The 22,544-nt window shown below is 44.0% G+C and overlaps 4 protein-coding genes across 7 annotated transcripts; 3 read left to right on the top strand and 1 right to left on the bottom strand.

The window, feature by feature from the left end:
• Nucleotides 1-2,317: 2,317 nt before the first annotated feature.
• cdc42ep1b (CDC42 effector protein (Rho GTPase binding) 1b) lies at nt 2,318-11,841 on the top strand. Of its 3 annotated transcripts, none has more exons than XM_076753259.1 (4): nt 2,318-2,486; nt 6,652-7,362; nt 8,248-8,795; nt 10,343-11,841. In XM_076753259.1, the coding sequence occupies exons 3-4, from the start codon at nt 8,342-8,344 to the stop codon at nt 10,966-10,968; spliced, it is 1,080 nt and encodes a 359-aa protein (XP_076609374.1). In that variant the 5' UTR covers nt 2,318-2,486; nt 6,652-7,362; nt 8,248-8,341; the 3' UTR covers nt 10,969-11,841. The 3 variants fall into 3 exon arrangements, with proteins under 3 accessions (XP_076609374.1, XP_076609373.1, XP_076609375.1); XM_076753258.1 differs by having other exon boundaries at nt 2,325-2,486; nt 6,652-7,413; XM_076753260.1 differs by lacking the exon at nt 6,652-7,362 and having other exon boundaries at nt 2,325-2,486.
• Nucleotides 11,842-13,320: 1,479 nt separating this feature from the next.
• LOC143334351 (interferon-induced very large GTPase 1-like) lies at nt 13,321-14,041 on the top strand. Its single transcript, XM_076753118.1, is given in 2 exon segments — nt 13,321-13,681; nt 13,684-14,041. Coding segments are annotated over 2 exon segments (480 nt in total). The 5' UTR covers nt 13,321-13,458; the 3' UTR covers nt 13,941-14,041.
• LOC143334352 (galectin-2-like) lies at nt 13,994-17,593 on the bottom strand. Of its 2 annotated transcripts, none has more exons than XM_076753120.1 (5): nt 16,911-17,023; nt 15,520-15,593; nt 15,297-15,376; nt 14,943-15,114; nt 13,994-14,727 (listed from the first exon to the last, which is right to left on the bottom strand). In XM_076753120.1, exons 2-5 carry the CDS (start codon nt 15,526-15,528, stop codon nt 14,581-14,583), a joined length of 408 nt encoding a protein of 135 aa, XP_076609235.1. In that variant the 5' UTR covers nt 15,529-15,593; nt 16,911-17,023; the 3' UTR covers nt 13,994-14,580. The 2 variants fall into 2 exon arrangements, with proteins under 2 accessions (XP_076609235.1, XP_076609236.1); XM_076753121.1 differs by lacking the exon at nt 16,911-17,023 and adding an exon at nt 17,479-17,593 and having other exon boundaries at nt 14,403-14,727.
• On the top strand, nt 16,546-22,237 carry pick1 (protein interacting with prkca 1). Its single transcript, XM_076753117.1, has 13 exons — nt 16,546-16,690; nt 17,110-17,168; nt 17,282-17,393; nt 17,510-17,638; nt 18,492-18,558; nt 18,699-18,788; nt 18,871-18,924; nt 19,088-19,150; nt 19,269-19,402; nt 19,600-19,692; nt 19,772-19,822; nt 19,934-20,078; nt 20,579-22,237. Exons 2-13 carry the CDS (start codon nt 17,128-17,130, stop codon nt 20,851-20,853), a joined length of 1,254 nt encoding a protein of 417 aa, XP_076609232.1. The 5' UTR covers nt 16,546-16,690; nt 17,110-17,127; the 3' UTR covers nt 20,854-22,237.
• The last annotated feature ends 307 nt before the right edge of the window (nt 22,238-22,544 follow it).

Raw genomic sequence — 22,544 nt, 5'->3', positions numbered from 1 at the left:
CATTTTTTTTTCATTGTAGCTTAGAAAGCACTGAGGACTGATGTTACAATGCTCTATTGTCTCTGGGCCAACACTCGGCTTCCTGGCTGCTCAGAATCCACGGAAACAGCAGCGCAATCCAAACAAAGACACAGGGGTCGTCTTCTTTCATGCACCCCTTAACCCAACCCTCCATATATCAACCTCATCAGACCACCACTCCCGCCCCCACCCCACCCCACGTCAAATGAACAGTCCCATTTCCTGAACAATGTTCTCCAAATACACATCTGGGTTTCATGAGATCAGGAGTCTAACCTGGATCTGTCTTCCAGAGCAGACTGACAGACACCCACCACGAGGAGAGATGCTCTGGGCGAACTGGAATCAGCTTTCCTGATTCATACATGACTCGTTTAAATGTGTTTTCACTGGATGAATCTCTTTGGAGACGGCAGTGAGCTGTTAAATGCTAAAGGAGCTTTAGGGTCTGAAAAGAGTTAAAGCTTCTTGGCTGCCTCTCTGATTTGTGAGAAAGTCATTTCCCGAGAAGAGAAACTTTTTCTGTCTCAGGGACTTCTCATCCTGTTTGACTCGCGCTCCTTCCTCTGCAGCCCCTTCTCTTTTCTCCTGCCATGAGCTTCATGTTTTGGTCTGTTTGTCCTCTTTCATATCCGAAATTCCGATCATAACTTCAATGTATAATAATGTTTAAAACACAATCTCACACTGTTCTTGACGCAGTCAACAACATTTTCAGCATGATAGTTTATGTTGTTGGACTTCCTGTCACTGCTCTCTCTCCCTTTTTGTCTCCTCCTCTGTCGTCTGGGTTTCTGTCCCTCGCCCTCACACTCGCTGCTCATCACAGAGCGTCTGATACTTTGCAGCTGTTGTCAACAGGAGCCGCTCGCCCTCCCAGATTCAAAGAGAAGATGATCTCCCCCATTTCTCATGTCTGTTCTCAAGGCCCATCCCGCCTCCTTCTCTTCACTCGCCTCCCTTTTCCGCAGGTTTTTCTCCTCAGCCTCCTCTCCTGTGGGCATCCTGCTCCCTTTTCTCTTTTATCTGATCCCTCAGTCAATTCAGCCTCTGCTGTCTTTCCTCGTTTTCCCACGCCTCATGTGATATTAATGTCTAGCTAGCCCATTGATTTCTGTTAGCCAAATCTGCATCATGAGGACATTTTATTATATTTTGGACAAGTCACTTCATTAATGACCTTTTTCTAACCAGTGTCTCAGTCTGATGTCCTGATAAATGTGTGTTGATGGACATGTCACTGGGCATGATGATGATGGCCTGCTGTGAGCTTTCCACAAAGACATACGGGATCAGTGGAAATCAAATGGTTAAAAATGCCCTTTGAAAAAGGACTAGTGTCTTATCCTGCTGTACACATATGCATACACACTCTTACACACATGTACACTATTGTTGCATGTCCAACTGCAAATTGATGAGTGTATTTTTGTCAAGAGTGAGGTGAAGAGGGGTCACAGAGAGAAGAAAGGCTGATGACACCCGTGGGAACTCTTCAGAGAACATGTTTACAGAGCTGGGTAAAGGTCAGGGTGTGTGTGTGTGTGTGTGTGTGTGTGTGTGTGTGTGTGTGTGTGTGTGTGTGTGTGTGTGCAGCTCATGTTTTTCATTAAATATCCAGGTCATTGCAGTCGTTGCCCATTAAAGCCAGTAATATGTCCAACATTTCTCTAAGTCAGTGGCAGACAGAGAGGATCCAAGGTTAAGACGTGATGAGTTCAAGCACCAGGAGACGTCTCACACACACTGATAATCATAAACATGCATATAATGCACATGTACTCGTATTAAGCCAGAGGTACTAGCACGCACTAACAGGACAGTGTGTGAAGAGTTGCAGTGGTTTTTTATCGAGCATTCAGACGTGTTTTCCTTCATCACATTGGCCCCTTTGACAGCCTCAGTCTCACATACTTATAGTTCTATCCTTCGATCTTTTCTTTATTCATGAGCTATTATATCTTTCACGTTTGTTTTCAGAGTTTTGCCGAGATTGAAAATTGACATGGTTTGATGTAAGCTGTTGACTCATGTCCCCTTACACTCCACAAACCTTGCAGGAACCCTGGCTAGTTTTCAGGAACTTGAGGGTTTTTTAAACAGTCACTTCTGACCATCAGCAGATGGACCACACATACACACACACAGAGGACAGCTCACTCACTGCAGACATTAGGGCTTCAGTCAATATCAAATATTAATTATCATTACAGCCTCTGGAGTCCACCCACCTCCTTCTCCTCCTCCTCCTCCTCCCCTCCCTCCTCCTCCCTCTCTTCCTCCTCTCCATCTCCTTGCAGTCCACTTGTCAGCGGCAGCACAGAGGCGCTGCACCGCTGCGCTGCACTGATGCAAAGTTCACGTCCAAGCGGAAACATACGGTGCAGACCGCAGAGGATGAAACAGATAAGAAGCGGTGAAGTTGTCTCTTTGCGAAGGTTACTGCGCTCTGACTTTACTGTAAGGTAAGATTATTCTGAAAAGGGCTGTGTGTAAATCTCTTTGTTGGACGTGTGCTGCGTAACGTGTGCTGGGAATAGTGAACGTAATGGTCACATCTAATCGACAGCAATGAGTAAATGAATACAAAGTCCATCTTTAATGCAGCCTTGCTAGCTTTCTATAACATTACGTGAGGGTGTCTCTGTGTGTAAAAGAAGAGAGCAGTGAGAGCAGCCACGCGCAAAGTGACGCTTCACCTCGGATCTCTGATGCCCACGTGCTTCTGACAGATGCGTTATTGTCATAGTGTCATAGTGACTTTATAGCCTCCTATTTATAAATCTGCAAACATAAAGTCTGCACCTGCTTAGTTCATCTTTCTATTCAGCATTTAAATATTTCATATAAATGAATGTCATCAACTCATGGAAGGACTATCACAGTTAGAATCACTGTTGTGTAGATGTGAAAACACTTTGTCAGCTTTAAATAACATCTGGCACACAAATTCAGAGCTGCAAAGAGGCCAGATAATCTGATTGCATTGCTATTCATTCAAAATATATAAGAGGAACAGCAAGATAAGAGGAAGAGTCTCAGAAACCCCAACACTTCTTTGAAGTGTCATTCAGCCTTACATTATGCTCCTCTCTACCCGCCGTGCATCCAGCATTACATCCTACGGAGCACTGCAGCTCGCCTCTGAGGTGGTGAAGCTATGTTTGGTGGAAACATTCACAAAATCAATTGGTCACCCTGCTTTTCCGGTGGAACCACAGAACAACTGTACTAGAGTCATGCCAGATCTCAGATCAGTGGCTTGGCAGCCTCTCAGGGAGGTGGTGTCATGGTTAGAGAGACTGTCCTTCATCCATCCAAACATCTGGCCTTCTGAAGTGAAGTGAAGCCAGCAGGACAGTGTAGGTCAGCGTGGGACACTGCTGCAGAATGTCTTGCCCAGAGAATGTAGAGCAAAACACTAAAGTAAGTATATATGTGCATAATAATGGGTTTAATGGTGATTTTAAATGTGGATATGTTCTCTGTGATTGTGATGCTGCACCATGAAAGAAGCTTAAAAAAGAAAGAAGGTCATGACATTAGATATATAAAAAAAAAGGAGCAAATGAAAAATCATAAAAATCTAGATTGCTGAAGTGAGCAGTCAAGCTGGAAATGGAGGCCGTGGTCATCGAGTTTGTCCTGCCACACATCACACAGACTTTTTAAACATTTGATTGAGAGGCCGCGAGTTCCTTCAAACGGCCACTTTAATTGTGCCTCTCTGTTTATGTTTGCTGTGTGGAAGTTTGGAGAGGCAACATTTCCTTGTGCTCTCTGTTCAGCGCGGCTATTGAAATGGAATGAGATGTGTTTGAACTTCTCTGTTGCTTGGCCTCATTTCCCCTGTGCTCTGTTGTCCTGTACAGAAAAAAAGAATTCTTCAAAGTAGTGAATGGTGCCGTGTGCTTAACTTGTCCCGTAAAGATTGATTTGTTTGCTTAGCCTCCTGTTGTTTTGTCATGTTTTGTTTGAGTCTTTGTTTGCTGTAAAAGAATTCATTGAGGAGGTCTAATATGCAGCGAATTCTCTCCCCCCATATGTCTCCTCTTACGAGTTATTTTGTTGACGCTGTGGTGCATTAAGGAAAATGTGAGAGGGAGTGAACAGGAAGTTGAATTACAAGTCACATCACATATATCTGCGGTCACAGCCTGATACCATCAGACAACATCATGCACCCATGTAATCAAACTTAGATATTATACATTACAATGAGATATCATCGCATTCACAAATCATCACAGTTAGCTGTCACTGCAGGCAGATAACATACGAGACACTTGAGTGCATGCAGTGCAGAGACACATCCAGACAGCCTCACCATAAGGACCTGGCAGGCCTTGCAGTGTATTGCCACGTAGCAGCAGTAGATCCTAGTAAACTGAGTACATGTTATATTTTGGAGCCCTACGTAATGGTCAGGGTGTTCTGACCTCAACCACAGTTTGCTGGTGCTGTGCTGTAAAAGGACCACGGCCCTCCGGTCCGGTGGAGGAAGCAACCTCAGAGCTGACCCACTGCGACGCAGCCCTGTGTGTGCATGTGTGTGCCTGAGTCTGTGTACTATACAAGTGCACAGATGGGTCTCTTTCTGAGCCACTGTGACTGAACGGTCCATCAAATGTCATCAGAGCACTTTTCTGCAATTTGCGGCTCTGTGGTACCAGATGTTTGACTAACACAGTAAATCTGCTTGCAGCGGGGAGACTGACAGAAAAGGGAAGCATGTTTGGCAGTGTTTGTGTGTGTGTGTGTGTGTGTGTGTGTGTGTGTGTGTGTGTGTGTGTGTGTGTGTTTGTGAGAAAGGGAAAAACGCAGATAAAAGACTACAAGATTTATGGAAGAAAAGGCTAAAATAGAAGTCCTGGGGGGGATAAGAAAAAAACACTTAAAGACAGGAGGTAAAAATGTGTTTCCCATCAGCGTCCTCAGATCCTCTATTTAATGGCCATGATAGATGGCGTCCGGTCTGCTCTCCCCATTGCACGTTGTCCCCCCCCCCCCCCGTCTGCCTCTGCAATCAGTCAGGCCGCTCACGCAAAACAAGCTTGTTTATGGATGTCTGCAGGTACAGTTTACAGATAAATAACATGTTTAGTAGACCTAAATGTCTCTCTGTGTGTTCCTAATGAGGTCATTTTCCCAAATATAGTACCCAAATTGAATTTCTGTGCTGGTCCTCCACTTTATTGTACACAAAGGGATCTGAGCTGAGCTGCGTTTGCTGCTTACACAACCATGAGGGCAGAAGAAAACCATATAAAAGCCAGAGAAATTGGCAGTTGTTAAAGCAGGAGAAAACATGTTAAATTAGGAACCTGATGACAGACAGATGCGAATGTTTTTCTGCCCTCACCTTCTCGTGCCCCGCAGGCCCTAATCGCTCCCTTAAGCTAAATGTTGGTGAGCCGTGGGATCAGAAATGGTCAGGCTACAGCTAAAATCCATCCTACCTCCCCTCCTCCTCTGCATGGTCACTCTCCTAAGTTGATTACTCCTTCTGTCACACCCATGCTTTCATCAAATCTTCCCCTCGCTGTGTGTGAATGCGACCGCTGAACATTTGTCCTGTTGAAAAACTGGGATTAGTTGAAGATTTAGGCAAGGTAATCTAAGCCCAGGCCAGTGCCCAGCAAGAGTGGCACCATCACCTTCACTCAAGCAGGTACACCCCAGGTAGAGATTGGCCTGGCAGCGGCCTCGCTTGGTGACTCCTGTGACATTAATCCAGCAGTGGGTGCGGTTTGGAGAGGTCACGTGTTTGGAGCTTATCAGTGCTCCCTTTGCCCTGGAGTCATTTCTTCAACAGACAGGAAGGAGGTGTCAGAGTGTGTCCAGGAAAAGCAGATACACAGGAAGTTGTAGGAAAATATTTATATATATATATATATATCCGGAGAAAGGGATTTATGGTATTAATGTTGTGTTTAAATCTGCTTGATAATCCTCGCAGCTCAGCAGCTCAGTGTGGTCGAACATGTGCAGATTTTCATGTCACATCACTTTAAATTGTTACTCATTTTTCATTTAATTAAATGGATTCTCTCTCACATAAACATCACATTAGGAGCATCACTGGCCCTCCATAAACCAACAATTACTTCTATCATCTAATTTCACAGTTATTTTACCCAGTTAGACAATTAATTGTTTAAAATATAGAATCCCAAACCCAATTTTTCCATTGAAGGCCATGAAATCATGTTTCAGGTGATGATGAAAACTCGAGAAAAGCAACAAATCCTCACATTGAAGAAGCTGGAAGCAGGAAATGTTAGGCATCCGTGCTTGATAAATAACTGAAATAATCAATCATCACATTAGTTAGCTGTCATGCTAAAATAAATATGGTCCTAATCTGTGTAATGATAGAAAAGTGCTGTTGATTAAGGAGGGGATAATGGAAATGCTTGACCTGAAATGGATATTAATCACATGAGTCACACGTAGGACTCTTTAAAGTTCCCTGTGTACTCAGGTTTTATTTGTCAAGTCCTTCAGAACCTGCTGATTCCTCAGACAACAGAGAGTCAGCGCCAGCCAGCGCCTGAATGCTCCTGCTTTTGTCTTTGGTCTGGTGCGTAGCTCACTTCTCTCTCCTTTTCTCCCTGTCTGTCCTCCTAGCCGGCCTCAGGCGAACTGAATGAAAACGCAGTAGCCCCCTACCCAGAAAGCACCGGAGGACTAAGTGGATTGAAGACGGCAGAGAGCAAGTGAGGGAGTCAGAGTGGGAGGGAAGACAGAAAGGATTAGCAGCTAATCCAGTGCATGGACAATCCTGGAGGAGCCTTATCTTTCTTCCAGGATGATGCAGAAAAAATACTCGCTGGATTACGGCACCTTACTTTATTGCTCCTTTCAAGAAAGCGTCGCCCTCCTTCTGCCTTTGCTCTGCTAACCTCTCAGAGGCCTGGCCTCTTGCGTGCAGAGGGACCAGGGAACAGAGGACAAAGAAGCAGAGCAGCAGGCCTGGTGAGAGGATGTCTCACGGACAGTGTGGTGCCACACATGGATAAACCTCTTTCGTGGGAGACGGTGCATGGCGGTGGACCCCCCGCTCTTTTTGCTTGGAGTTTGAGGGAGACGAGTGCAGAGCAGCTTATTGGATGAGACACACAAGCAAAAAGGACACGCTGCCAATAGGCAACAGAGTGAAGACGCTGCTGGACAATGCTGCTTTGATGTTCAGTTGTGTTTCTTTAAAAGAGCAGGATTACATACATTCACTGGAGGTTTCTGGAGCCAAAAGGAGTAGCTCATGATCACTAATCAGTAAATGAAGGGACGACCGTCACTGCTAGAGGACAGTGCATGCAGTGTGGATGGGAGGCTAAAGTAAGGATCAAAACCACAGAGAACTGAGTGACATCTCAGACATAACCTCAGGTACTAATCCTTGTAGGCTAAACAGTGAGAAGGGGTGCCACAGTCCGGTGGAAACAGGCCTATAAAATGACTCAATCCAATTACGTTTCAGACTTATTTTTAAATCATCAAGTGTGCCAGTGCCACACACTGTCCAGGCTCCCTCTGGCTTTCAAATGAAACCTGTCTGCTACTTTTAAGCCTCTTTTACTAGGTTCTGGGTAAATTAAAATACTTGGTTTTACAAGGCCTCCAGGTGGGGTGACAACAAGACAAGACCGTTCTGCAGGTCTAAAAAGATCTGAACTCAAGTGGACACTGCTTCTTTACTTTTGTCGCACAAAGCGGCTGAGTTGTTTGGCTGAAGTCACGTCTGAACGTATTTGCAGCCGGGGCTGACATTTGTGTTTCTAAACTGCCATTCTCTGAACCAAATCTGAATCAGGATCCAGCCAGCCCCAAACTGTCCGACCACATCAGCTGCGGTAACCGGAGGAAATGAAGTATGACCTCGTAATTCGTCTTCTCTGTTATTTAGTCGTGACTGAAAGCTGCTGTTGTGCAGGAGAAGTGAGCAGAGCGTTTGGTCATTTTGGACAGACGTGCAGTACTATGAGAGGGGGGCAGAGCAGAGCTAGTTACAGAGAGGGACTTGACTGACTTTGCATCCATACTGGCATCTTTCAGCGTAGATCAGGAAGGGAAACCGTGGGCAGGCAGTGGATGAATAGTTGGCTCTGGCCGTGTGGAGAATGGATTATACACACATTCTCTGCTGACCGAACAACCACATATTTGTGTTTTGTGTCCTCACTGTCCCGGCATTTTAATTTTATTTTCTCTCTGGTTTTACAGTGGACCCTAAACTGGAATTTAAACTTGACTGACACATCGGAGCTCAGACGCTCTCTTTCGCATTAAAGGGAAATTACACAACTTTTCTGTCACCATGAGTCTGGGAAAGCTTCCAGGGATTAAGGGCCTTGTGTCTGGCTCTCAGGGGAAACGTCGTTTCAAGAGCGAGCTGTCCGTGGACATGATCAGCCCGCCGCTGGGTGACTTCCGACACACTATGCATGTTGGCCGTGGCGGTGACGTGTTTGGTGACACTTCCTTCCTTAGCAACTACGGGGGCACCAGGGAGCCAGGAAGTCCGGACTCGGCAAACAGCTCCAAGACAACCGGCTTCTTCACACGCACCTTTCGACATGTGCGGAAGAACTCTGTGCCACGGCCGCGAGGGGGCTCCCGTGACTTGTCATCCCCGCCGCCAGACATCTCACCCATCATCAAGAATGCCATCTCCCTGCCCCAGCTCAACATGGACTCCCCCAATGGGTGCCTACAGAGGGTGCTGTTCCCCAGCTCCATCAGCTCAACAGACGACTCCCTCTGCACATACGGTGAGATGGATATATATGGTGAGAGTTTTCAGCAAAGACTGCATTTAGGAAAACATGTGAGCTTCACCGAAACAATTCAAACTGGATTTTGGGTGTTAACATGAAGTAATTCAATTAGATAATAAGAAAAACAGATGAGATTTGGGAAGAGATGTGTCTGAGGTGAAATATCGAGATCCTGGAAGGCATATATATTTAGCAACACAAAAAATGATCAGGAAAAAAGCTCCTACAAGGTCCTGCAACCCAGACAGCATGATCAATGACCTAGTTATGGGCTGAAGCCGAGTGGCAGAGCAGCACTGCATTAGTCATCGTGAATTAGGGAAAAAAAAAGCTCAAAGCGGTGGTGTAGTATATCATTACAGTTGCAGTTCCCTCTGTTCGCTCTCCAGCAGACCAAACAGCATAAAGAGCTGCTGAGCCGACGCTTGGCGCAAACAGGACTATAAATGTCAGTGAACACACAAACAGAGACAGCGAGGTGGCCCTCTCCCTTTCAGCATCGTTCCCGCATTCCTCCAAGACAACCAGCAAACAAGCGGGCTTCTTCTGACTCATCTGGTATCACCCAGGCAACACCTGTACACAATTAGGGCTGGAAACACAAACACACAGCTGGTTTGGGAGACAGAAAGATACTCGGTGGGCATTTCCTGTCATCTACGTGTGTCACTGCATGAATGCACGGCATAAATACAGCATTCGTTATATCTGCTAACCAATCAGAGCTTATCAGGCACCAGCGTGGAGCCTGCGCTGGAAATCCCCTTTCCATCTCCAGATTCCTTACCCAATCCATCAGGAATCTGACCCAACAGAGAGATGCGGAGCTGGCATAGAGATTCAGTGAACCGAAGGATGATGGGAGCCTTTCGTCACGAGTGGGTTTCTCCCTCAGTCGCTTATGTCATTATTTCCATCCATGGTTTCATGTTGCCTCAGAAGTTACCAGCTGGGTTTTAATTAGAGAAAAGGAAACATCATTTCTCTTTTATTATTGACAAATTAACAAACCATTATCAACTTCAAAAGTATTCCACATGGAGAAAAAGTCTGAGGAGGCAAAAGCTTAAGCAACACTTGTAGTATAATTATCAGACAGCGTGTTTCGGCTTGTGGCCTTCATCGGGGTCTTTACTGGACTCACTTCACATTCATATGAGTGGCATCATACCACTCTTTCATCTCCTCCTGTTTTCTGGCTGACATCTTGTAGCATGAAGTCTGTGTTGCAGACAGAAAACTCAGGTTTGTCCCTGCAGGGAAGTCTCAGCAGTGAGTCAGTGGGTTGTTACATACTGCCACCCTGTGGTGTATTGCTGGAATTACAGCACTGTGACTATCATTCTTCAGACCCCATCCCTCTCAAAGAGAAACTCTGTGAGCCCATACAGTCTTCATTATGTGACGGTCAGAGGTTTGCACTTTAGAAAGTGACTTCAAGCTGAAAATGTAGTAAAAACAAAGTTGAAGTGTAAGCATGTCTCTGAGATGTTCTCTGTTTTCATGTCAGTGTCTTTGGTGTGTTTCCTGTCTGTTTGCAGGCCTGCAGTCTGGATTCGTCACGCTGCCCCGCCTCTCTCGTCTTGACAGGCAGTTTCAAGATGGAGACGTCCGAAAGGGGTCTCTGCCAGACAGCGGTGGCATCACGCTGACGCGCTCAGACTCCCTCACTTCGTTCACTGTAGACCTCGGCCCTTCCCTGATGACTGAGGTACTGAGCTTGATTGACAACCCCACCTGTCTTCAGATGTCTAATCACAGCCGGACAGCAGATGAGGAAGAGGAAGGCGAGGAAGAGAAAGAGGAGGATGAGAGCTCTCTCACAGAGACGCCTGTGCAGAGCCCTGCGGTGACTTCACCCAACTCTTCCACGGGAAGCGGGTCAGTCAGCAGGGGGCGCTCTTGTGGCTCTAACTGGACAGAGCAACAGGAGGACAGGAGGTCCCAGAGGTCACCAGATGAGTACGCTGGGTCCCCTCACAGAGCAGAGCCTGCCATGGAGGCAGAGAGGTTCCAGAGGGCAGCTGATGTGCTGTCCCGCCATTACGGCGGAGGCTCCTTCTCAAAGGGAACGAGGATGCTCAACAACACCACCTCTCCTGCTCTTTCTCACGGCCGCAAAACACCATATGCCTTTTCTGAAGAGGAGGAGGAGATCAAAGTCTAGATGTTGAAAGTCTATGAAAGAGAGCAGAAACTTTCCAGTGAGCTGAAGTCTGGGTTCAAGTCAGAGAGGCTGAACATTGATTTGATACTCTGATCTTCCTCTCCAGACACACTCCTCCCCCTCTCACATGCGTCTACAGTACATGTCACTGATCACCCACCAGATCCTGGTCTGTCTGCAGCCTCGACAGGATGGACGGCGGATGCTGGTCTTGATCCTTCCCCTCGTGACGTTGCAGCCGTGATTTTATACAGATTATTTAAAGTATTCTAAAGATTTAAGTCATCGAATGAGTTGGACACCACAAAATGGACTCTTGTCAAGACAAACTATTAATAATGACTTTATGTATGTCAGTATGTCCCACCTGCATTAATTATACCCATAACAGTTGAGTGGATATCCTGGGGAACAATTCGATTTGAATGGATTTTTCTTTTCTTTTTTTTTTTTTCCACACAGAACATCACTCACTACATCACCATGATGTTCAACAGCAAAGTGTATTTTACGTAAATAAAGTCAGGTTAAAAGGTCAGAGGTCAAGCTGAACCAGAAATTTGAGGACCGTCATTTTATAACAATTATAATAAAAGCTCTCCACGATGTAAATAAATTAACTGTGATCAGGAATAATGGTGTTATCAAAACTAAGATAGTTGTACAGTTACAGCTGATAGTGATGACTGCACCTCTAATAAGTAGAACTGTTTATCAAGCTTTTATCAGTATTAGTTGCCATTTTTTTCTTTATGGCTGGCATAATAAAGGCCTGATCTACACTATACATGTCATTTCATGAAAATTCTGCTTTTGTTTTTTCATTGCTTTCTAGGTTCATTATTGGAAACATAAATACATCTTTCAAATCTAATAGATCTTAGAGTTTTTCTTATTGTTAGCACTGCTTCATGTTGTAGGTCTTAATGTCACTGACTGGCATTTGTAGCCTGCATCACGGAGGGTCTGGGCACCACGCAGTGATGATTTTCTCCATTTTCAGGTAAAAAAATGTCACTTTTTTAGCCCATCATAGTTTGCAGATCTGTTAAAAAAAAGAAGAAGAAGAAGAATCATTAGCCTAACTACATCGCTTAGTACTTGTACTGCACTTCAGTAGTGTTTGCCTCTCTCCATAAAAGGACAGATGAATCGATCTAGTCTCAAGCTTTCAGTCTTGCTTTAAAAGCATCATCAGGAGCAGTTTAAAATGAAACCAAAAGCTTGAGGCTGGAAAACAAACCTGAGAGCTTGAGGCTGTATCAATGCATCTGTCCTCTTTTGGACAAGCCTATTTTTACATGTGTTAAATATAAGTGGACCTCCGAGGTACTTCATGTCTTTGTAAACAAATGTGAACTCTTATAGCAGCGTGTGCTTGGCACTGTGTGGGTAATGTGACCTCTAAGCCTAACGGGGTAATGAAGTGCTTTCAGTTTCACTCTTCCTTTTAACATCTCTGAGAAGTGCATGAAGAGATTCTCAATTCTTCACATCTGTCACATCACACAGTTAAGAGCATGTGGGAGGGGTCTGATCTCATATGTAAGGTGGGGTCTGCAGGGGTTTCTGACAAGGCCGCCACATCGACACAGATCAGGCAGAGCTCAGGAAACATGACGAAAGGTGAGATGTTTCATTTATTTTAATCTTTGTCATGAGTGAATGTGAGGTCAGGACATTTGATCTTTGGACTACATATCACGCAGACAAGCTACCCATCAAAACAGATTGAATTTTAATTGATTCAGATCCTCTTACTCTCATTCTCCAACTGACTGCAGTTTAATCCAATGCTAAAATCTTTCTACATGCGTACATATTTAACCCACTCGCTGAGAGATTAAAAAAACTTTGAGCTCTGACTGTTTAAACGGGCTGTGTCGAGCCTCCATTAGCCATTTTCAGAAATATTTGCCATGTTTGCTGATCATGAAAGTACACAGAAACACCCCATTTGCACTTTATGCTGAACGTGCCTTGATATACTCCACGTTTCAAATGGATGCATGAAGTTTGTCACACCCTCTTAAGTCCTGCTGACTAAAAACCAAATTATGAACCAAGTGCCAGATATGTGTAACGCAGGTCAACAGTTTCGAGATAATGAGAGGGAAAACAGCACAGGAATGAACAGAAAATGTTTTAATGCTTTTAACAGATTTGCTGAATTTGTTTCAGAAAATACCTCAAAAATAGAATATTACTTTAGGGGCTATTTTCAGTACGAAGAACAGCAGCTGATCAGATCCTTCATCGACGAGGTTGAAGAACGGTCCCTTGATGCAATTAAGAGCAAACCTGTAGTGACAAGGGGCTACAGATCAACTTACTTGCAAGAGGTGGCGAACAGTGTCAAAGAAAAAGTGACAGAATTTGAGTCAAAGCGGAAATATACTCTGAAGAAGGCATTTTTGGTTGATCTCTTGCTGTATATATTTGACAGAGCAGGGGGTTGGCTGTCAGAGTCCCACAAGAAAATGAACAACGATGAAGGAATTCAGGATGAAGCCCGATCAAATCCTCCTTGAGCAGCTGTGTAAGTGCTGCTGGGTAACGTGTCCATTCTGTGCAGCGGTGTGTACCAACACCATCGACGATCACAGCCCTGATGACCACAGCGTGCCTTTTCATCGATCTGTTGCAGTCAACGGTGTGCACTTTGACAACACGGTGGAACTGTGCGTTGACCTCTGCACAACAAGTGTGACAAATATTTCTTGCATCCAGATTCAGAAGAGCCCTTTCCCTTCAAACAGTACCGAACTGCTGGGCCAAGGTTTGCTAACTGGAGAATTACCCCTGATGAGTCCAAGCTGACGTATCGGATGTGGTTTGTGGGTCGATTTCAGGAGCAACTGGAACATCACTATAAGTTAAGATTCCAGGGCCAAGGTGAAACTCCCAGAAAGTGGAAAACACTCTCTAAAGATGACGCTATTAAAAGTCTGGATGAAATGTACAGAGTCTGAGTGAGCCAACGCAACCACAGCCCAGCTGAAAATCATGGTACTTCACAACTATTCACAAATCAGTTTACTGTAAAACAACATGCACAGATGAATACTGGTAGTAATCCAGGTGCTTATATACATACTGATATTCCTCAAGAAAAGCATTTTTTATTGCACACTGCTCATCAGTTGGCACGACTGGTTCTGTTATTCTTTTTGATGGAGTTTCACACTTCAAGATTAAAGAGAAGACGTCTTTGAACTTTCTGTTTTTCATGCTCTTAGTTTTGAATGAACTGATGATCTGATGTCCTCTCTTATTCTCTGAACCATCAATACAAATGAAGCCCCCTCACAGGTGCCATCAGTCCTCTGCTGTGCAGTAAAAGAGCAGTCTGCTGGTTTTCAGCTTCTGAGAAGTATTTTTTCAAAGCCAGGATCAAGCTCCAACCACTCAAAGACAACAAAACCAGATTATTTGAATTTAAACGGTTTATATTCTTGTGCACAACAGGACATTTTTAAATAAAGATACATTTCCAAAGTACTGAAGATCTCTTAATGCTTAATATTTCTCACAATAACTGACCCATTCTCAAGTCTCGGCTTTAACCAAACCGATAAACACAGCATGCGCGTGTTACAGCAGGTATGTCTCTTAGCAGATCTTCAAGGAGGTCAATTTGAAGTCTCCTGCGATCCTGATGTAGCTGATGATGTCAAAGCTTTCACGGTTGGGAAACTGCACTTCCTGTCCATCGGGAAGCTCCACTTCAAACATGTCTCCGGTCAGCTTCAAGACAATCTGAGATAGAAAAGATCAAATATTTTCATTTTCAGTAGAAAATCTCTAAGTCAGACCTTAACTTCCTGCATAGCTAATCACTGGGGGTGAGTGGGTGAATATATTTCTTGTAATTTGAGTGAACTGATCCTTAAAACTTTTAAAAAAATCCTCGCCAAACCATCCACTTTTCCTTCCCACAATACACACATCTTCACTTCCCTCAGTTCTCTCACCTTGACATCTGAGCCCCTCTGCAGGGGGTTGTGTATGTCCCGTTTCTCATCTCCCCAACAACCATCAGTCTTTGAGTTGCAAACCAGAACAGCTCCGTCAGCGTCATCGTGAAAACGAGGGTTAAAGTGCAGCGCCAGGTCGTCCGCCCCGCAGCCGAGGTCGATCTGGAACCTGAGTGGATCAGAGATCATACAGTTACAGCACAGTAGTCTTAATATTGAGACGTTGGCTAAGTGAAAGATTTATTTTTCATGCAGCAATAAACTACAATCCATCCGCACAGACAGCAGCATATCATTCTGTTCAGTTAAGAAACAAATCTGAAATAAACATCATGTGTTTGGTGATCTCACCTCTCAGCATCGTGCAGAATTATCCCCTTTACTTTCAGCTGATCTCCAGCCCTCAGACACGCGTTCTTCAGCTCAAGTTGCTGAAAGAATTTCATTAGAAAATGCAGGTTACTGTCAGCCATGAAGGTAGCAGAGCAATCAAATATTGATATATGCTTATTCAACAAGTTCCAAATCCATCATTTGTCCATGTGCAGCGAAGAAACAAAGCAGTTTTTCTCACCATGCTCATTTTGACTGAGCAGTCGTGCAGCTAATGGAAGGCGTAGGATGACGGTCTCGGCTCAGTCTTCTGTCCTGGAAGACAACCAGCAAGTAGTGTGACTGTGGAGTTTCACCTAATTTATGGTGTAGAGCACAAAAGAGTCAGTAATAGGACTTTAAACAGTCACCATGTGGCTCCTCATCATCATGTTTATCAAGCAGCCTACTCAGTGCAGAGGCCCTACACTGTTTAATCACTGCTGTTGAACTCAGTTTGCTAAATAAGATCAATTACCTCCTTGATGATGGAACAGGTTGTGACAGTGAAACTGTGAAGGGTTTGAACAAATTACTCTGCCAGGAGCTATTTAAATATTTTTAGATTGGGAGCCACTGTGTACATTGAGGGTCTGCAAGTCATGCCTGATGACACTGGAGCAAAAACACCTCCTACAGGGATACGCTGTCCTGTGGTATTTAACCAGCCTATTGATCCTATGAGTGAAAGAACACTGTGATGATTGATCTTCAAAAACACAATATATACATGATTATTTCAAGATGTCTGTGCCCTGAACTGGTATTTAATGAATTTGTCAGCTAGTTCATGTCTTCATTTGTCAGAAGACTCGTGACAGCTGTCGATTAGTATTAGTATTATTATGTGATCATTTTTATGGCAATTTCGGTTACTTCTTTTCTGAATTCACTTGCCTGGTCACAGTTATTTGAAAGTACTTACCGGACGTAGCAGTACGGTTTTTTGTCTACATTGACGGTGGTGACGAATTTAATATGTTGCAGTCCCTCACTTTGACCACCGGGAGCAGTAAAAACACGTGATTATAAGTACGTTGGACGCTATTTGGGAAGGCATTACGTGAGCTTTATATTGGTTGATAACGAAGTGGACATCAACACATTATGTCGGTATAAATGGCTGTAGGAGTCGTGCTGAATTGTGTTTCTAACTGAGCCCACTTGAAATCAAAATACATATATATAAATATTAGTCTTACTCAACAACAACTTCCGCTATGCTGCCGGAAATGACAAAATAAAGTAAACAGAAGTGCTGTCAGTGGATCCAGAAATAAAGACAATTTCTACCAAACGATTTTAAAAGATATTTTGCTTTTTATGCATATCGAGGACATTTGTATGAGAAACCGGTTCACACTCTAATAAAGGTAAATCATTTACGGCGTATTAACGGTTCTTATCAGGAGAAATTTGCTATTGCACCTGCCAAGAGCCTACAGTAGCTTAGTTAGCAGCTAGCTAACAAGCGAGCATTAGCAAGCGGTTTTCTTACTATTGGCTTCCGTCACTACAAAATAATTAACAGTGGTTGTTTTTGCCGCATAGGTCCAGATATTTAGGTTAACTGTTACACATAGACTTACTTACCTGACTAACATCGGGTAGTTAGCATGCACTGCAAGTTAGCAGCTGTTAGCTGCAGCAGCTGGCGTCCTCTCACTGACTGCAGTGGATTCAGGCGAGCGAAGCTTTGTTCTGAGCACCATTCACGTTGATTGATACAGTGTTTCCCAAAAAAATGTCACGCAGTATTTAACATGACGGCCTCTGTTATGATCACTGACAGGAGTGACACTGTCACACAATGTTCGCAGACATGGACTATGAATTGGAGGAGGACAAACTGTGAGTTATAGTTGTGTTTCCTGTTTTATGTCCTGCACCATTCAGTTATTTGTTTTAAGGTAATTCAATAATACTGCACATATTAAAGTTAAGTCTTGTTTTGTGCTCATCAGGGGGATACCAACAGTACCTGGTACTGTGTGTCTGAAGAAAGACGGTAATAACCTTATTGGGATCAGCATTGGTGGTGGAGCACAGTACTGTCCTTGTCTCTACATTGTCCAGGTAGGTGGAGAACACGATTAAAGCCGTGTTGATGAATCTGTCACAGAACATTTCTACATGTCTGCACACTGTGTGTCACTGGTACCTTTTTTGACGTGGCGTCTGTTGTCTCGCAGGTCTTTGATAACACTCCAGCCGCTCTGGATGGGACACTGGCAGCAGGCGATGAAATCACAGGCGTGAATGGGAAACCAGTGAAGGGAAAGACTAAAGTGGAAGTGGCCAAGATGATTCAAGCTGTCCAGGTACACAAAGGCTGGGAATTAAGTCCTGAACAACACCAGGATATGCTCAAATGGCTAATTATTGACATCCTCTACATCCTGTGGAGACACTGTCTGGGTTTTGTCTTCTCTGTCAGTGGTTTAGGTAGTTTGACTAAGATAAAATATTAAACCCAGCCGCCTGCCAAATGAAGCTTGTTTTTTTTTGTGGCTGCTGGGTTGGTTTTAGCCTCAAATCTGTCTTTGCTTATGTCAGAAACCCCTCCCATGTAAGTGTCCTACTGGTCTGACGGTTGAAAATTACCCAAACTATACTAACTCCCACTATCTTTGAATGAATTTACATGAATAGAAACATGCAAAAGGAAAAAAAACATCACTCACATTTTAGCATCCAGCTGTGGCTGCAGATTTATCAATGAATAGTCCAACACTTTAATCGTTATTGGTGCAAACTCACCGCCCGACTGTTGAGAAAAGGGACTTTACTGGCTTGCTCAGCTCTGCTAAAGAGGTCCGGACAATAGCGCATCGCATTTGGCATCACGTCACCGATGAAGAGTGGCTGTGTTGGTTTTGGCGTCCATTGTTCGCAGCAAAAATTCCATGACTTCCTGTGTGATGGATTAAAGTCAGGGTCCAGCGTGGGATTTAAGGGATTACATTGAGTTGTTGTTCATTCACTGCAAATGCTGCATGTGAGCGTCACCCTCTGCACCACGAAGCGGGAAAAGTCAGCACACTATTGATTTTACCACATGGAATCGGATAACACCTCCTATTTTCAATGTTAATTTTACAGTTTTAAAGGTTATATAATATATCCAGATGATTGGTTGTTGTTGATTCAACTGTGTGTCTCTTTGTGCCTCAGGAAGAAGCAACAATCCACTACAACAAACTGCAGGCAGACCCGAAGCAGGGCAAATCTCTGGATATAGGTACCTCCTCCAGTGGACACACACTCATGATCAGTCTTGATTGTTTGTTCTTCTCACTGCATGTGCATAATTTATTGTAATGTTACACCAACTTGTATCCAGTGCTGCGGTGTGCGTTAAACACGTTTTGTGTGTTTCAGTGCTGAAAAAAGTCAAACATCGGCTGGTGGAGAACATGAGCTCCGGCACAGCAGATGCTCTGGGACTCAGTAGAGCTATTCTGTGCAATGGTGAGATCATTATTATGAACATTATGATCTTCTGAGTTGATTTTAGGGAAACTCTGCTCATGTGGATTCATTCACTTTGTAGATGGGCTGGTCAAAAGACTGGAAGAGCTGGAGAAAACGGCAGAGCTCTACAAAGGTAAAGAAAGGCCAGTTTAAAAAAAACATCCTTCAGTAAACTCAGAATTCACCATCAGCTGTGTTCGGTGGAGCAGTAATCACTGAAATGAGGTGACTTTTAATCGGATGTTTGCTCAGTGGCACCGTGTGAACAATCCCTTGTTTGTTCTGTTTGCTTATAGGACTGATGGAGCACACAAAGAGGCTGCTCCGAGCTTTCTTTGAGCTCTCTCAGACCCACAGAGGTGAGCTCCTTTCATCAAAGTAGAAGAAAAACACAACAGATAATCATCATAGATCTCAGTTTATCTCAGCTTCAGTGTCTGATACATCTGACTGATTTTGGAAAATGTCCCGTTTCAGCGTTTGGGGACGTGTTTTCTGTCATTGGGGTACGAGAGCCCCAAGCTGCCGCCAGCGAGGCTTTTGTGAAGTTTGCTGATGCCCACCGCAGCATTGAGAAATATGGTATTCAGCTGCTGAAGACCATCAAACCTGTGAGTACAGAGCTCAGACAGAAAAATAGGTTTTAATGGCTACCATGGTGCAAGACTTGTGGGGGATGACGTTCATCATTAATGGAGTACAAAACACTTGTTCATTCATATAAAGTTGCTGCGCTCTGTTGTGTGTCTGTCATGTATGGACCTCATGACATCGCTATCTGCTGCTAAATCATATTTTCGTTGTGCAGATGCTCCACGATCTGAACACCTACCTTCACAAGGCCATTCCAGACACGAAGCTCACCATCCGCAAGTACCTGGATGTGAAGTTTGAGTATCTGGTAAGGAGGCAGCACTCTGTGCCCTCACCTGTTAGCCTGTTAGCCTGTTGCAATACGTTCACTGTATCTTGTCTTTCAGTCGTACTGCCTGAAGGTGAAAGAGATGGATGATGAAGAGTACAGCAGTATTGTGAGTTAACACTTGGAATAAACAAGATTTCCAGGTTGCAAACAGGAAAATGTTGCATTTCTCCTCTACTGGCATCACACGAAGCAGTGAATCATGTGCTTCCCCCTCCAGGCCATGGGCGAGCCCCTCTATCGTGTCAGCACTGGTAACTATGAGTACCGTTTGGTGCTGCGCTGTCGGCAGGAAGCTCGAGCCCGCTTCGCCAAAATGAGGAAGGACGTTCTGGAGAAGATAGAGCTGCTGGATCAGAAACATGGTCAGTTCTTGTGTTACATTTTTTCAGCTATTTACTCAGTTGGTCACTCTATCAGGTGTAAACTGACATTGTTGATATGCTGCCATCAGCTTCTCTCTGTCCACCATAAATGGAACCACGTTTGCAGCTCAGTCACAGGTTTTTGCTCACATCGCCATCTGGTGGTTAAACAGCATGTGAGCAATGAAGGCTCAGACAGTAAACACTTTCGACACAAAAGAGAGGTTAATAGTGTCCACTGTTTGAATTAGAAATGTTTCACAACTAAAGACATGGCAGTGATCATCGTGATAGTATCATATGCTAACCTAGGTTTGGGCAAGATGATCAGAGTGATGTGAAATTCACACAAGGCTTGAGAGGCCATAATGCTTAGAATTGAACAGTGCATCTCAGGAAGTTGTCAGCAAAAACACACAAACAAGCAGATATGGAGCAGAAAGACTAGAAAAAATTAATGCAAAAGTCAATTCTTTTCCTCTCGTCATGGTCACCTGCAGTCCAGGACATCGTGTTCCAGCTGCAGCGCTTCGTCTCGGGCATGTCGCATTACTACGACGAGTGCTACGCCGTCCTGAAGGAAGCCGACGTCTTCCCCATCGAGGTGGACCTCTCCCGCACCATGATCAACTACAGCAGCCAGTCACTTTCCTCCTACGCCGGAGACGAGGAGGATGAGGAGGAGGGAGGAGGAGGAAGAGGCGGAGAGGAAGGAGGGAGCAGCGCAGGCAGACAAGCAGAGAACGGCGCTGAGAAACTGATCGATGATGAATGAGAGTGTGCGTGTGCCTGTGAGTGTGTGTGTTCTCGTGGAGATGAAGTCCACCCCTCTAACTGTTCTTCACTTGCATTAATGTCAATGAATCCACCCAGCAGGGGTCTTTGCAGGGGTGCATGGCATTTGAAATGGATAACACTACTGTGACAACGGTGGAAAACTACTGAAAGTGCCGCTGTGATGCTGTGTGTTGGCGTTTCGGTGGCGTTTCCTTGCCGGGATGCTCTAAAATCAGCAGCTTTGTTATTATTTTAGCACAGAAAACGTGATGTGACTCTCCTCCACGTGTAGGGTCATCGCTCAATGATGGAGAGAGACACAGCAGACAGAAGTCACCTTTATCCTGATCTGAATGTTATGGAGTGTGGCAGAGTGGAGTTTGTATGCGTACATGGTGTGCCTTCTTTGCTCTTAATGAAGTTTCATGGGTCTGGGCTGCGTGTCAGTGTGCGTGTTCTGCATTGTTAAAGTTAAACCTTCATATGTACTTTTTATTCTATCCTACAAGCTCGTCATGTTTTGGACAGGGATTTATTTAGCTACCTAAAATGTTACTTGAGGGATAAATGTAGACTATGCGAAGGTGTTGTTTAGGGCTGCAATCATTTAATCTACTGATTATTTTAACGATTAACTGATTCATCGTTGCCCATCGTGACCAACTGACCGACCTCTTGTCCAAAAAAAGTCCAAAACCCAAATGCTCATCATTTACTACCATAAATGACAAAGAAAAGCAGCAAATCATGTTGATATTACACTCTTTTAGGGGGGAGAGCTTGTATTTGACAAAATCTTCACAACCAAAGCCTGTTTTTAAGTTTATTTCGCCTCTTTCACCTGCTCGTGCCGCACGCTTCAGGTTGAAATGTTGTTTTTTCTTGTAACACTCGCCTGCATCTCTCACTTCCCCTCAGCAGCAGTGACACACAGCCTCACAGAGCTTTACCACTGTGTGGAAACAGGTCGATGATGCATGTAAATAGGTTTGTACAAAGGGAAAGAGTGTCAGAACTCTGGTGTTGTAACCTGTGTTGTCATTACGACTTTATTTATTCTTTTTCAAAATATATTTAAAGGTTGTAATGAGCCAGATTGATACTATATTATAGTAAATCTAATTATTGTCTTAGGGGGTGAGATGAGTTTGTGCATTTTACTACTGGAACATTCACTTGAGGGCAGCGTCACATCGGGTCACACTGTGGAGCAGTCAGAAATGAGTCAATCAGACATATTTTTTCGTCTGTTTTGTTTTTCTGAAGTTACTGTATGTTGTTTTTTCTTCAGTTCATAGACTCCAACTGCATACTGGCTGACATGATTATTTAAATCATTATTATATTGACTATATGAACATTAAACAAATGCCATAAAATAATCATAATGAAGTGTTTGGTCTATTTTAGAAGGACATATTTGTAATTGTATTTTTATATATATACACATCACGTTAATTCGAAAATGCCTCGCTTCTCTAGTAACTTAGAATGGTTCTGAATTAATTCATTATTAATTTTGCTGATGCAGTATCTCTTTTTAACCGTTAAATATCACATTATTAAAAAGTCCAACGTACAAATGTGCGACCGTAATGACTAACTATAAAACTAGACCAAGATCCGTAGTAAACGTACGCACGTTTATTCGTCTATAAAAGCCTATATAATTTTTAATGAAAGCTGCGT

Source organism: Chaetodon auriga, chromosome 16 (genome assembly GCF_051107435.1).
Source record: "Chaetodon auriga isolate fChaAug3 chromosome 16, fChaAug3.hap1, whole genome shotgun sequence".
Classification (NCBI taxonomy): domain Eukaryota; kingdom Metazoa; phylum Chordata; class Actinopteri; order Chaetodontiformes; family Chaetodontidae; genus Chaetodon; species Chaetodon auriga.
This window is presented reverse-complemented; position numbering and strand designations above follow the sequence as displayed.

Excerpts from the sequence above, each read along its gene's own strand:
- cdc42ep1b (XM_076753259.1), top strand. The coding sequence starts at position 8,342 with ATGAGTCTGGGAAAGCTTCCAGGGATTAAGGGCCTTGTGTCTGGCTCT. Across the intron at positions 8,796-10,342 it reads CGACTCCCTCTGCACATACG|GCCTGCAGTCTGGATTCGTC; the intron begins GTGAGATGGATA and ends GTCTGTTTGCAG.
- LOC143334352 (XM_076753121.1), bottom strand. Across the intron at positions 15,115-15,296 it reads ATTCTGCACGATGCTGAGAG|GTTCCAGATCGACCTCGGCT; the intron begins GTGAGATCACCA and ends TGATCCACTCAG. Across the intron at positions 14,728-14,942 it reads AGAGGGGCTCAGATGTCAAG|ATTGTCTTGAAGCTGACCGG; the intron begins GTGAGAGAACTG and ends TTTCTATCTCAG.
- pick1 (XM_076753117.1), top strand. The coding sequence starts at position 17,128 with ATGTTCGCAGACATGGACTATGAATTGGAGGAGGACAAACT. Across the intron at positions 18,559-18,698 it reads GGGCAAATCTCTGGATATAG|TGCTGAAAAAAGTCAAACAT; the intron begins GTACCTCCTCCA and ends TGTGTGTTTCAG. Across the intron at positions 19,693-19,771 it reads ATGTGAAGTTTGAGTATCTG|TCGTACTGCCTGAAGGTGAA; the intron begins GTAAGGAGGCAG and ends CTTGTCTTTCAG.